The sequence below is a fragment of the Lissotriton helveticus genome, chromosome 3_1 (genome assembly GCF_964261635.1).
Source record: "Lissotriton helveticus chromosome 3_1, aLisHel1.1, whole genome shotgun sequence".
NCBI lineage: Eukaryota > Metazoa > Chordata > Amphibia > Caudata > Salamandridae > Lissotriton > Lissotriton helveticus.
Window position 1 is genome coordinate 1,032,168,913 of NC_136061.1, and position 15,915 is coordinate 1,032,184,827.

Sequence of the window (15,915 nt, forward strand, 5' to 3'; positions counted from 1 at the left end):
ATTAGATTTATAAGTGGTTCAGTTAGACCTACGAATGTTTAAAAAGATGATTTCCCAATGTAGCACTGAGTAGAGCAGACAATATGACTACTGCTTAGGAGTTACACTTAACAAGTCCACATTCTGGCAGAGTACCTTCTAGGGCTGGATAGCAACTCTGCAAATCTTCTGAGCAGGCATCAGAGTTTCACGAATGGGAAGTAACACTCACATTATACAGCGTTACATCAGCAGTCATTTGAGGCCTCTATATGTGGATTTGTTCGCAACTCAATAATAAATGGCAAACGTATGACACCAGATATTTACAACTGCAGTCTCTAGGGATAACCCTGTGGTTCGACTGGAAAGTGGTCTTGTATGTATTTCCCCTCAGGTTCTTTTGCCTTATTTTCTGTACCACATATGTTAAGTGTCAATGGTAAATATCCCCATTGCTCAGACTCTACTAGAAATATCAATTTGTTAATTTCAAAACCTTATCTGCCACACCTTCTTTCTCAGCAAAATAACAGTTTCAGCGACCCCAATGTAGCTGTTGGCAACCTGAAGTCTTAGAATGTGGGGCAACCTGAAGTCTTAGAATGTGGTTATCTTCAGTCTCTGAATTACTGTAAGTTGTCAGAGAAACAAGACACCCTACTGCCAGGGTATGTTTTGCCACATAATGGAAGAAATGTATGGGTTGCTGCGAAGAACAGAAAATAGATCAGCAGATGTGTATAATATTGTCCAGTAGCTGTTAGAAATATCAGTGTTTGCATATACTTCCATTAGAGTGAATTTAGCAGCAGTGGCAGCATATTTGCAATACAAATATCCTTTGTTTTTAAAAAAAAGTCCAGTTACAAATGCCTTTATGGAGGGATTGAAAAGAATTTCTACCACTAAACATCATTCTTGTCCCTACTTGGGAGCTAAACATACTACCTGCTCTTCTGATGGCACCTCTATTTCAGACATTTTATTAGTTTCTCCTAAGATACCTTTCTTGAAAAGTGTTATTTGGTAGATGTTATAACTATATGCACAGTTAGTGAGGTACAAGTGCTATCTTTTGAGGACAAATGTTTTCAAGTCCATAAAGACAAGGTAATTCTATGGACTCACCCAGACATTCTATCATTCCTTATCAGTCTACTGAAGTTCCATCCTTTTTTTTGTAATATTGAGTGTTCGCTACACTCCTTAGATATTACTAGCGCACTTTTGTTTTGGGTTGTGCATGCTTGCGCAGTGAAAAAGAAAGTGTTCTTTCCTCTGCCTTGCTCCAGCAGTGTATTCCCTGCTCTTTGAAAAATCTTTCAATTAATTTTGAAACCTGAGAAGACTGTATGAATCTGATTGACCATCTGTCTCACTCAGTATTCCATTGAATGTGTTAATCCGTATTAGCACATATAATGCACCATTCTATCCTGGGCAGTAATTAGATTCAATTGAGGATTGTCAGTTAGTCAAAAATCTTATCTGCATACCATAGGTGTACTTAAAAGCAGATCAAGCAATACTACAAATAAAATAGTAAATACAATTTTCTTCTCATAATTCATAAAACTACATAAAATATACTGCAGTGCATTTAATTACCATGCTTCTCCTAGAATTTACAACCAACCAACTTTGCAAGAACCGAAGGTAAAATCTGCATTGGACATAAATAATGCCATCTATCGGGTGGTGAAACGATATACTTCGCAAAAATCAACTACAATACAGCGAAGAAAATGAAATGAAGCAGAATTAGCTTTGCAAGATGGTAACCAGGGCAGGCTTCAAAATTCTCTGCATTATTAAAGCCCAGTGGAAAGCAGAGCAAGTGGTTCACTGCAGCTGCCCTGAAACAAAACCGAAATGACTGTTCCCATCTTCCTATTTTACATGTGAGATAGGGCTCCAGTCCAGAATCTGCTTTTAAATTAAGTTAAATACTGAGGGCTTGGCATTCCATGCTTTCTCTAGACACTTCAGACTTAAATATAAATATTTGACAGCCACTTTGTCTCCCTAGATGAATACGGATGGTGAGTGGAATAATTCTGAGCAGCCGAGGTATTTCAAAGAGGACTCGAAATTTGCTGGCCAGGGAATGCATACACCTTTGTCTAGCTGAAGACAGTCTTTAGTAATATCTCTGTTTAATGACACTTCTGGATTTGTCCATTTCAAGACCCATCCATTATAGAACAGGAGATAATTTAATACTGTCCTCTAGATACGGTAGGCCTAGCTCACCATGGGAGATAAAGTAGAAACTAGAGGGAGGCTGGTTCAGTATTTGCCTACAGATACCATTCTCCTCGATCTGTAGTGGGTTTACTTTTGCATACCTTAATGCTCCTGCACCATTACGGGCGATGGATGCACATTAAGACTTTTAGTCGGAAATGAGCAGTGACAAGGTCTTGCACCGTGTTGCCAGTGAAGGCTCTGGAGTGCACCTGCAACCCTGAAAAGCTTAAAGACACCGGCTGAAATATGTGAGCAACAAAACCAATTAGACCTGATCATCTAGGGCGATAATTTCTTAACTTTGAGTGGGAGTTCATTTTCTACCCCAACAGCAACCCTTCATATTCCTTAGGTATTGTCCCTACTCATACTAGCCCTGTTTTCTCATTAAAAGATTCTGGGACCGAGACCACGCTCGTCCGGTTGGAGAGGCAAACTGTGACAATACAAATGTCCTTCAAGCGATAACAGGGCTTACAATATAATAGAGTTCCTGTGTGACATGGTGGATAGGTGGTATGAGGGGCCTTGGCTACTACTGGTCACTGTGTATATCAAACAAGGGTCCAGAAAAGGTGAATTAAGACCTCATGCCCTGAAGAAATTGCTGCTACTGTTTACAGGCAATGAAGCATGTCACCCATCATTATTACGTGGTCTGCAAGCATGCAGTTTGTTTCTACTTTGAAAAAACCCACGAGTTGAGAATAAAAGTGGTTTGGTGACGGTGTGGCTTATCTCAATTTTAATTTCATAGGGTCTATTTTTGTTGGCAGCACATATATATATGCATTTTTTTCACTGGTCTTCTGGACACCAATGTATATAATTTTTGCGAGATAGCGACCAATGATGAAAATAGTCGGCACAACTGGTGATGATTAACAAGTTAGCTCCTCTGGTGTTGCGCACGTAAGGCGCTATCTCGTTTTTTCACAATTTTATTTTTTAAAGAAATTTCTTTCACAAAACCTGGTTCACATTTGTGTGTTCTATATACCTGTTAAAGTGGAGGGTATTGGTGAAGTACACAGTGACTGTAAATTCAGAGGATGGTTCTTTTAATGAGAAGAGAGGGCCAATACCTAAGGAATATGAAGGGTTGTTGTTGGGGTAGAAAATGAACTCCCACTCAAAGTTAAAAGAAATTATCGCCAAAGATGATCAGGTCTAATTGGTTTTGTTGTTTGCTTTGAGTGGAGGGCGACCTGATTTATTTTTCCCTCTATAGCTCCTTTGTGTGTTTGAAATATGTGAGACCCAGGTCCCCCAGCTATCAACCCTTACACCCAGGTAGGGAAAACTGTGCACTCTATCCAAGTGCTGCCCCCATGTGCTATGATGGAAACCTTAGGTTTGTTGTGGCCGCAAGCCATAATATGTGACTAACTAAACTTAGTGTTGAACTCCAGCTTACCCTTAAAATCCAAAAATGAGTCCACCAACCTGCGCAGAGTGATGGGTGTGTGTGCCACCAGAACTGCATCATCGGCTTTACCGGGAAGGCCACACTGGCTATCTTGGGGACATCCTTACTGCTGCGTAGTGTTGCACAATAAAAAGGGGATTACATTAGGAATGCATACAGTGAACATTGGTGCCATTACACATCCTTGATGGACATGCCCCGGCTTAGAAACTACAGTGAGTACCCCATCTGGGCCAAAGTGAACACTAGCCCCCAGATTCTGTGTTTGTGCAAAGGGTGCACTAGGGCAGCACCCAGACCCAACAGCATTCGCCATAGTTTAGGGCGGTTCACACTGTCAAAAGCAGTGGATAAGTCCATTATTGCTAGGTACAGCGGGCAGTGCCTTGCAGTAGTGTATTTATAAATTATAATGTTGTGGTGGTACTACGCTGTACCCAGCTGTTCTTTAAACTTGTACCAGCCAAAATTAAGTATATTATTCTCCCAAGTCCATTCATGTATCCGATTACAAATTATCATACCAATAATTTTGACTGAGGTCTCAATAATCAAAATAGGGAGGTAGTATCTTCGCTCCAACCTATTTCCCTTCTTAAATATTGGAACAATTGTAGTAAGGGACCAGGGCCTCTGTAAATTACTAGAGGCCAGGTTATTAAAAACGTTAGTAAGGAGAAGGAGTTGATGATTCAACTCAGCAGATGAGACTATGAAGAACAGATGGACCCAAACTAAATTTGTTTGCCAGTAAGTAATTAATAGATCACACAACATGCTTCTAGGGCCTGATTTCAAAGCCCTTCAAGATGTCAAGTCCATGTTTGAAAAGTGGAATGGTAAATTATTCAAATGCTTCATTCAACTGTTTCTGGAATACAGTTTCTGAATTAAGCCAAATGTCTTCCCTCCCTTGGCTGTCTGGTTGCCACTACCTTCTGTTTGAGTGAGAACTGATTAAAAGCTATTGGACAAGACTGTGGCATTCTAGGATGACCCTAATGGGAATGTTTGCTTAATTTTAATGTGAGCTTTAACAAATAATAAACCATTCTTCCTCTCTGAGGGAATAATATGACAGTGTACCCTTTTTTGAATTACACATTATTACAAGGGAAGATTACTTATTGTTAAAACCTGTTTCACGTTCTGAAAGTAAGCAGTGTGCAGTAAATGTTTGACATGTTGGCATAAAATGAGTTAAAATTGCAAATCTTTTTAGAGAAATAGAGTTTATGAAGAAGGAAGAAGAACATAAAGTGATGCTTGAAGCAAAGGACCAGATGCACACAGAGCAACTTAAGATATTGCAAACCAAAGTAAGCCTCTTTTATTAATATTTCTGTGTTTTCAGGAATTTGTATGCAATTTTATAAATATTTTCCTATTTTCAGATTGAAGAACTTGAGAACAAACTACAGTTACAGTTGCAAATTAAAGCGGCACAAGGAATTTCTATTTCTCTTCAAGATATGGAAAGGAACGGCAAGCAGTCTGTACAACACGAGAAATTCAATGAATTGCAAGAAGTAGAAAGCCTGACTAAGTTATCAGAGCAGGCAGACAGTCCGTGTGGTAAAGTATCAGTTATTTGCGTTAAACAAGTGCAATAGTTTGCAGATATGTTTGTTCTGAAGTGCCTGCATCTCATTCTGCATACAGCAATTCAGAAATGAGATGCATAGAGTGCAACAGGTTTCTGTAACTTTCCTAAAGTATTTCAGTAAATTGATGAATTGACCCTCAGACTACCTGTATTTACTATACAGTGAAGAAATGCAGGTAAATTAATGGAATACATGCTAAACTTTACATCTTCAGTCCCTTCTTATGTATACCTGGATCTTTTTCATCACTGGGTTACCTAGCATTGCCAGAGAGCTTTGTCAGCTCTTCTTATGTCGAAGCCCTGAATCTGGTATCCTTCCTATAGTGCATTAGCATCTGATATCCATGTTAGCCAAAAATCACATAGTTACTCCTAGATGTCCCTAGGAGTTGCAGCATTTCCACATACATTTCTAATTGTGATTACTATATGTGTGACCCAGTGTCCTTTGAGTTGGCACCTGTACAAGGCACCAGTATTTTGCTTCCTCGCAATCAACTTCGTCATGGCAAAAAATGTTGTTTGCTTTAAGATTAATTTTACCCATCCCAGCAGTGGCACCAAGGACTCAAGCTTTGTAGAAATGCCAGCCATTTTAGAGATGGTGTCGCCCACTTCAAACCAGCAGTTCTGTATTCGGGGATATGACCAGTGCCGCTGCAGAAAGACTGATTTTAGTGCTCCACATCCCCTGCACCTAGCTAGAGTCTTGACTAAGACCACACTTCCACATACTCAGAGGTGTGTAGTAAACTGTGGAGTTAAACTTGTTTATGCATACTTTACTATTCAGTGAAAGAGCACTGGTTTGTGAGCAGCAGTACTTGCACTCTTTTGAATTATTTCATCATTCTTTATTCAGCTAGTTGTTAGACATAAAAATTAAATTTACAAAAAAATGGGTAAAAATTCCAGAATCCATGCATTCAGAATATATTCAGACTGGAGACCAATACCTCTTTCTGGTAACCATGGCACAACTAATACAATTTATAATGGCTGTACAAACGCAGACATTACTTAATTGTTGCAAAAAAAAAATACAGCCAGCTTGTATTTGGTTAGATTAACCAAACTCAAAATTGGAACCAAAAACCTTTTTACAGTGGTAAAAGTAGAAGCCCCAGAAAAGCATGAAGTGCAAAGTGCTTTGTTTGGAAGGGTTATCACATGGGTAGGTTGGAAGAGAAGAAAAACATGTACTTTTCATATAATATTACAGGGGAATAGCAAAGGCATTATCAAGCAAAAGGCAATATGACAAAATCTCCCCTGAGAAGCCTGCTTTTAGGCTGCTCCAGATCCTTACTAATAACCGAGAATCTATATTAATGTTAACTACCAGATTATCCAACCCAGCTTCAAAGTGACACAAAAAACGTGGTAAGTAAGGATTATGGTATAGCCAACAGTCTCCTCAGAAATGTATTTCCTACTTGTAATAGTTTTGCATCATCATAGCCCCCTACAGGTAATAATATACATTGTACCGCTGTCTGGAAAGTATCAATTCACCCTTTTTTTTCAGGTTGCCAAAAAGCATCCATGGTCTCTCGCATACCAGTCCAGACTTGGGTCACTCATTTTTCAAACATTTTCTGTCCACTTCTGGGGGAGATGTGTATTATGATTCAAAAGTAGCCATACAGCTTAACTTGAACTTGGAGTTGAGGGACGTAATTAACGCTATTAATTCAAAGGCTCTGATCCTATGGATCTGTTCAAAGAGAATAGTGCGATCAGGGCCCCTCTGTTAACTGTTGTGATAAGGGCTGCTATTATTGGGTAATCTGTAGCCTGTTGGAAGAAGGCAATAGTAGTACTAGTCTTTAAACAAGCACTGGCATAGCCAATAGTTCTCGCCTTTGGGACCTTGTAGGTTTTTAGCTATGCAGCACATTATCCTGGGTGCTACAACAGCTACTGTTCTTTAACATGGAACCTTTGACACTAAATGGCAAATTCTTAGAACTGCATTAAGACATACCTAAAGTATTTGTTTGTTCTACTATTAGCTGTACTACTGTACTACTATTGTCTGTGCTGTCAAGGTGTGGTAACTCAGTTGTGTAATGCCATCATTGGAGAGATTTGTTTAACTTGTAAGTTGGAGGTCAGATTTTGCGAGACTAGCTCGACCTTTCATAGTTTTAAAGTTGATAACATGAGTAGAACTATACAGGGTGAAAAAACATGTTACAGCCCATCAAGTACAAAGCGATGGGATAGTAAGCAGTATGTAAAGGACTAGCCTTTCTAAAGAAAAATCACCTCTAATTAAATGCCATTCGATATTATGAAAATAAAACAGATGGAGTAAGCACATCTGAAGCAAACAAGGTTTCAATATACAAGCACACCAGCAGGAGACAACACAACATGACTCTGGCAAGGGACCTGCCAGTCCAGCTCAAACTGCATTCTGGTCAATGTAGTTTTTTACCTACCAGGTTTTCACAGATGTACAAAGTACACCTCTTCAACTTACCCTCCGTTGCTGCCTCCAAAAACCAAGATGAGCTTCTTGATGGCCCCTGCGCAATGTCCGTGCTGGGCACCAGCCCACCACACGGTTCCAGCGAGGCTGAGGTCCCTTGAAAGGAGGCGGGGCTGCAGTATGGGGGTAGTGGCAGCTTTTGCTGATCAGAAGAATAAACTACAAATGGGTGACAGAAAACGTACAGAACCACGTTTAAACTGGGGGCTGCTCTTTGCTGGGGAGCTTCATGAAAGCACCAGAGGGGCTGGTTTACATGCCAGACATGGAGACTGTGGGAGCCACCAGCTTAGGAGAGAAGAAGAGCTGCAGCTGCTTCCTCTTCCTCGCCGCCTCCGCTTGTCTGTTAGCAACATAGGCATTGCGGACAACAGGACGGTGCGGGAGCAAAGGCAACACGCCAGACAACGGTATCACTCACACATGCAAATAGGCGCAGCAAGATATACCTAAAGGCATACACACATACCAGTCAAAGGGCTTGCATGCGAGCGGGGAGGAAACAACCTATTCAAGAGCTCACATGCAAGCGGTGCATGTCCAACTACCCATCACACTGACCCACACACATTAACAAGCACATGTTAGAAAAGCTTTACTACACAGAACAAAAGCAGACACTTTAAACGCCGGCTGAAACTAAACTAAACTATGTAGGTGGAGAACACGGACAACAGGAGTGGCAGGCGCATAGGCAACATGGGCGGCGCTTGGAGACAGGAACAGATCAGACACCTGCACAGGAAATGAGGAACCGCGGGCAAGCAAGAAACGTTGTGGAACCACTAAAAAAAAAGTGCTTAGAAGGAACAATAAATAAATCAAAAGTAAGGGCATATGTAATAGGGGCAGTTGCCAGAAAAGTGAAAACCCACCCAAAAGCGGGACAAAAAGCAGTGTCCCACCAATACAATGAAAGCAATTTAGAACAGCACATAAAAGAACAAGGGAAAAGCATTGGGAGTGGTCTAACTCAGAGGAATTACAGCATGCCTCGCAGAGCATGCGCGATGCCTCCATGCTAGACTTAAAAAGGAAACGGGCACTCCCCCAGCTGCTGCCATCCATTTTCTCTTCTATATAGCTTGCTTAAAGTCTTGAGTAGAGCTCAAGCTTCTAAGTTAGAGGGTTGGCTAGACAAAAAGTAGAATGTATCTAAGGCACAGTAAGGCTTTCAGCCAGGCTAGGTACCATGAAAAATATGTCCAGGCTGAGAGGGTCCGTTCATTTCGCTTTCATGGACCGCTCTTGTGCCTTTGACTCGAATAAGAATCGAACAAGTTTAATTAGATCTTCTGCGCAAGATGCATTGGGATACTCTGACAACGATTCGCTCTGGGGTTAATGGCAAACACTTCCCCCAGGATTAAATCCACTCTGGCAGTACAAGAAGGCTGTGTGAAGGCCCCTTTACTATTTATAATATATTAAACTGTCCTGGAAAAACTTCTTGTGCCAGTCAAGGAGGGACGTGCCACAAGTAGGTCACAGTGCAGTACCTGTCCTCAGACAACACAGTTCTAATCTCCAGAACCACAAATTGCCTTTAATTACTCCTGGGTTCTTTTTCCACTTTTATGGATGATTTCGGCCTTAAGACCAATATTAACAACTCCTACATTATGAAAATTGGCCAAAAACACCAAGTCCAAGAAATTTTATTTAAGTTGGGTTGAGCTTCCCAATGTGACAAATCTCATACATTTGGGTCTCTGCCTTCACAATCAGCAAAATCGCGTATCTTTACTCAATTCCACGTTTAACCAACTTCAGAGAGCCATTGAATCTGTGTTAAATTGTGTGCATTTATTGGGGCATCAGCCAGTGACAAAGATTGCCAGCATTTACAGCAAATGTATAGCCATAGCTACTTATAGGGCAGGGTTATGCGACTATAACTCTGCGAAACTACAAAAATAAAATGGGAAAAACAATACTTCCACTCACTAGTACCTGCAGCTCGGTCTTCCATTTGACTGTGGAGGTAGGTTTGTGGATTGGATCATCTCTTGTAATAACTATAGAGGGTTGTTGTTAGCCTTTTAGGTGACTTAGCTGCTAGTACAGCTCCAGAGAGCAGTTGCTTGGTTGAGGAATGCACACGTGTATAATTTGGAACAGCCTATCACTTTAGGAGAGATCATGGTGACTGTCAAAGGGTTGCCTATGGGTAATGCGCCTGCATACATTTTATAAAGAATGAAAAATTACCTAGTTATCATAACAGAGTTTAAATTCTGTTAAGGACATGATGGCGAAGATTATGTTGTATAGGTCCTTCACTTTATTGCCCAAATTTTAAACAGCAGCCTTTAGTACAACAGCTTGGCAATAAAGAACAAAGTAATATTCCCATGAAATCCTGGGAATCCAACAGTCTCAACCAATCGGGTATGGGCAGTCAACATAAAGTCTTCCTTTGTTTTTTTTGCTGCCTCTTTCTTCATGCGAAACACCCAACATTCCTTTAATCAAGCGTCCTGTTTGGATCCATCATTCCCTAGGAATTAGAGAAAAGCACAGATTACATGCAATCTCTACAGAATTTTTACTTGCAAGAAAACATGCATTATTGACCTTGAAAGAACATTAAGGGCATCATTATAAATGGTAAGAACATCATTATAATATGTAGAATAATAGTACTTACCGGTCACTGGGAGGAAAAGGACCTCAGAATTTTCACGCCGGGTGCAATAATACTCGCCTCAGCATCCTTAATAGAATTTAAACTTTCTGTAACGATAGCTAGGACATTTTTTATTGCACTTGTGGGCTGGAGGCAAGGATTATGCTAGTTTAAAATTTGCTCACTACCAGATGAGCCACAACCAGCACCGACTTGAAACGTGAAATCTGAGGACCAGTCTGCTACATTGATAATGTCCTTCAAATGACCATTGCCCCACTTGCTGAATGCGCTCCAAACATAGCAACATTTGCCTGCCTTCTGCATAACCCACTGGGCCCAACAGACAATCGTGGGTGAAGAAATCACTTTGAATGGTTTCTACAGGGCAATGAGAAGTTGCCTTTCACCTGTCATCTCTTCATAGGCCTACAGGCATTGTACCACACATAGATTGGCAGAATTGGCAAATGCTATGTAAGATACCACCCTAGTATTGTACTTGATCCATCTCCTGACAGTACACAAGAACATTTGAGGAAATTACTCTAGCTGTAATTTGGAGGGCTCTTACAACCAAGACCCTCGTGCAAGGACACCAGACACAATAACACGTCGAATTTTGCAGAAATCTCCTTGCGGGATAGAAATCGATTGAGTTGCCAGTAAAGGAAAAGTTTAAGAACTTGGTTCACGTCCAAAAGACCCGAATACTGAGGCTCCAGTGGGAGGCAGTTGGATATCCCGCAATAACCTTCACACAAAGGGGTGCTCACCCACTAGGAACTCGTCAATTGGGGCAAGACCTGCTGAGATAGCAGCGTGAAAGGCATTAATGGGACGATAGTCCAACCCGTTGAAAGCCTGCTCTGCCATAAAATTGGATCCTGTGGGCACAGACACCATTGCAGACACCAACCCATCCATCTCCTCCGTGCAATCCGCCCAGGCTTTGGACAAGAGGACCTCAGTCTGCGCTAAAGTCCCGGGATTTGCCAGTGTGTCCTGTAATCCACCACGCCAATAGGCACAATGATCCTTCTGTCACCAGCCGGTGCTGAGCTTGGTCTGGATTCAGGAGAAGAGAGGGAGAGTGTGAGAAGGATTGGAGAAACTCAAGAAAGTTCCATCAGAACTGGAAACCAAACTTTGAACCTCCAAAAGGGCATCACTAGGACCACCTCCGCCAGTTCTCTCCACACGTGGGGCGAAACTCGCATAATTGAGAATGGGGGGAAGGCATAACCCCTCTTGTGCAAACAATCCTGCAAGATTGCATTTGTTGCTTCCCCTAGGAGTTCCGACCTCCAGCTGAAGAAGGTGATCAACTGGTGATACACGCAGGAGGCAAACAGATCTGTCGAAAACAGACCCCTCTGGTCTGAGATCAGGGTGAAAACTCCCTGGTCCAGCTTCTACAGGCTGGAGTCATGGAGATGACAGCTTGCTATTCAACCTGATTCGCGTGGCATGGAAGATGTTCACCCGAGACTGATACATTGTCTAGGCAGTACTGACAAAGACCTGTCCCTGTAGGGCCTTGGATTTTATTCCTCCCAGATGGTTGATATAACATATGGCTGATTACATTGTCCATCTTGGGAGGAGACAAGTTTGAATCCTGTCCCTGCTCCGACAGCAAACTGAAAAGGGCTTCCTCAGGTGGTAAGTCGTGAGGCATTACAACGCCCTGTAGTGCATGGCACCCGGAAAGACGGCTTGTATGGAAGATAACAGAAGACCCACCAGGTGAGTAATGTGCTGGAAAGAAGTGTGTTGTCAAGAGGGCGACCTCCGCTTCTCGTGCCAGATTTTTGCTATCTTCTATGATGACAGAATCCGAGAGGCTGCCATGCCATCCCGAAGCCATGGTAAGTCGTGGACTGGGAGGGGGTCAAGAGGCGTTTTTTCTCATTGATAACACCTGACGTGGAGACCCTTAAAATTTGATCTGAAAGACCCTGACTGTCTGCATGCTCCCACACATCTGACGTGAGGGCTGCACAGTTGTGGAAAACAATTGGACGGATTGCCCCTTACTTTGAGAAGGAAAGAAGGATGAACACTCACCGGAAGAGGAGGAGTGGGAAGCTTGACCTCTGAAGGCACCACAGCCTCGGAACCGCTGGCCTCTGGTCAGCTAGTAATTGGAGAAGAAGGGTTGGACCTGCCATTGTCCATGCTTGGAGCAGTGCTTAATTTGAAAAAAAGTAAGTGCCAGGGCCCCCTTCAGGAGGCCACTGCAGCTTGAACCACACACTGCCTGTGCCAGCGCTGTCAATGACAGTAACTGTGTTTAGGTTTGAAGATTCAGGATACTTGAGGCTCCCGAAACTATCAAAATGGCTTGAGCGACATGTATTGGTTGTTTTTATTGTCTGTTGAATTAATCAATAACTGTTCTGCTCATCTCTAAATAAGACAGTGCCCCATTTGTCAACTGTCCTAATTGCCACTGTTGACAATTAAGTGCTGGTGCCGAGCACCAGAAACCACCAGCTCTAATTAAGCAATGTCTTGCAGCCTTGTCCCCCGACAGGGATTTGAGAAGAGAAACAGCCAGCAGTGCGGCCCCTACTACTGCTGGCCCCTTGGAAAACCCTAGGGTTGAAGATACTCTTGATGAAGATTTGGGCCTTATCCAGGGAGGAGAATGTATTCATAAACGTTCCCTGTTCTTTGATAAAGGATTCACCAAGCAGCTCACCTTAGGCCCGCACTCTGGCTTCGGTGGACGTGAGTTTACCCAGCTTTGGCCCCACATTAATTAACAAAGAGCTGCATAGTACAGTCGACAGCGCACAGTTAGCGTTTCCTAGAAATATTATTACGTACTGCGCCCATCCAGAAAGGACCTCGGGGGGACGGGGGGATAAGGGAGCCTGCCAACTTGGCCTCTTCCAACATCTAGAATTTTGGTCATGGGATCCTCTACACTAAGGAGTTTCTTGATAGTAATGCTAACGCCGATCTATCTCTTTTTTAGGGTCTTCGATTAATTTTCCCAGGAACGTAGCCATCCCGGTGCTGATATCTGTCGTGAGGGCAACCTTTCCTTCTAAAGAGGGCAGGCACATTCTGTCCGGAGGCAGCTGCGTCCCTCCTTCTCCGATACCTTACGCTGATAGCCTGCCACATACTTTGCTATTTTATCTGCTGGGGTCCATTCCGATGACCATCGGTGAATGATGTCATCGGGGTCGAACATGTCCGCCACCGAGTCAAAAGGAGGATGCTCGGGATGAGTGACTGATGGTGAATGCCAAGGTCTGGAGGGACCCACTTGATCATCCGAATCCTCTTGGAATTCTTTGCCCTTCACCAGATGTGAGTACAGGGTGGAGGGGGTGCTCCTACAACCCTTCTATTGACCCAATGCCTCACCTGAGGGCTTAGTCTGAGCAAGAAACAACCTTTTGTGGCACTCGAAGGCATCTCAAACCATGCCAATGCCCCGTTTTCCATTCAGGACAATGGACCCTTGGGTTCATGAGGCTGGGGTACCATAGCACATTGTTCTGCAATCTGGTGAGCCAGGCATTGTTCTAGGGGGGCATAGCCTCTTACAGTGCCCTGTAAATAGAGACTTCTGCTGCCTCATAGAGATCGTCCTCCTAAGGGAGGAAAGCCAGTGCTTCATCCTCAACATAGGTCTGCATGACCATAGTCTGAGGTTACAGAGCAGCAACACAGCACTGGTTCATGTGGTACCCCGTGGGGTTGAGGCGGTTGGATTTGGAGAGACAATCTCAAGATTAAAGGGTCTTAGCCCAGGGCACTGCTCCCTCCTATGTACACTTAGAACATTCTGCCCTTGATGTTGCAGTTGGGTGTATTTGCCAGAGCAAGGAAAGAAATAACATGGGACTATCACCACCAGTGCTTACACAGACCTGAAATCAATGATGGACGCCACATGTCTATTTCCACAGTACAAACCCGTGCAGGCGTCTGCTCAACTGCTAGTGCAGTGAGAACACTGAGGGAAATATTAAATGGCCCCTCTAGGCGAACCTACAGGCTGTCAAGGCTCTGGTGCGGCAGGCTCCAATGCTGCCGGGGCGCATGTCTCCTGAATCACCGCAGTGAAATTGACATACGCATGTCGCGGGGCCAGAACCTGTCAAAATGTGCGCTTACAGTGCCACCTAGCAGACGGAGAACTGCACTTGTGGTCCGACGCTTTGCAACTAGCAGCCGCATAAGAGCATTGTTGCGGCACTATGGCCAGCCTCGAACCGTGACGGGACGAGGAGGGCCCTTTGCCAGCCCCTGTGGCACCGCCAGAGCCAGCAGCCGGAGGTGTCGCCTCAGACAAGGCCACCGCCTGTCCCGAGGGGGGCTCGGGGATACGACCCGGGTCCCGGCAACCTCCCGCGACACCACAGGGACTCCGGGAGGAGTTTGCTGCGAAGCAGAGGCGCCGTGGTCCAAAAGAGGGACCCCCGAAGGGCTGCACCCCAACGGTACCACATCCTCCGAGCCAGTCGGGGCCGGAGCCACCGGCGACGCTGCGGAGGGCCCCGCACACGGCAAGGGATCCGCAGACGTCCCAGGAGGGGATGGAGGAGGAGGAGGAGGAGCCAGCGATGCCTGCAAGGCCGCCGCATATGTCTATCTGGGCTCTAGACGCTAGACGCCCCCACACCGGGAAACGGCAGATAGGGGGACGACACGAGGGGCCGCACCACCCACAGAGAGCCCACGCCCCCAACAGGCAGGGAACCAGCCCTCGGGGACAAACTGCGACACTTACCGAGAGGTGAGCGACGCTCTTGCGGCCTGGGAGAAGGGCAATGTCGAAGACGGAAGCGGCTATTACTGAAACCCTCCGCAGGGGCCAGGCGTGGAGACTACGCCAACTTGGACATGCGGGCTGACAGAAGTTTCATCCGGCGCTCCCGCCGGAACTTCGGTTTCATCTGCTGGCACGCATCACAATCAGTAGAGTCGTGGTGTTCTCCAAAACACATGCAGATGGTGTGAGGACCCATCGCCGACATCTAGCACGCACAAGACGAGCAGGTCTTAAAGCCCGAAGGCATTCGCACACTGTACACACACACACACTGTACACACACTGTACACACACTGTACACACACTGTACACACACTGTACACACACACACACACACACACACACACACCCCCACACACACACACACACACACACCCCACACACACACACACACACACACACACACACACACACACACACACACACACACACACACACACACACACACACACACACACACACACACACGTACACACACACACACATCTCCTTGTGGGGACTATGTGTGAATACCAGCCTTGTGGGGACTAACCTTTCCCAATGTTTTTAAAATACACTAATAACAGAAAAATGTTAAGAAAAAATTCATTATACAGGATCCTGCTTCAAATTTGCAAATATATTGTTATTTAATCGTGCGCACAGCACCATCCTTGTGGGGACTTGAACACGTGCTACCATCCTTGTGGGGACCTAGTCCGTAATACTATTTGTGATTGAA

General features: G+C 44.2%; 1 protein-coding gene across 3 annotated transcripts in view; it reads left to right on the forward strand.

Moving 5' to 3' along the window:
• The window catches only part of LOC144823224 (neurabin-1-like), a 647,660-nt gene that overhangs the window by 354,674 nt on the left and 277,071 nt on the right, over window positions 1-15,915 (forward strand). For all 3 annotated transcript variants that reach the window (XM_078681559.1, XM_078681561.1, XM_078681560.1), the window contains exons 9-10: window positions 4,884-4,980; window positions 5,056-5,236. In XM_078681559.1, coding sequence (XP_078537685.1) covers window positions 4,884-4,980; window positions 5,056-5,236 — 278 coding nt within the window. The remainder of the gene's footprint in view (window positions 1-4,883; window positions 4,981-5,055; window positions 5,237-15,915) is intronic.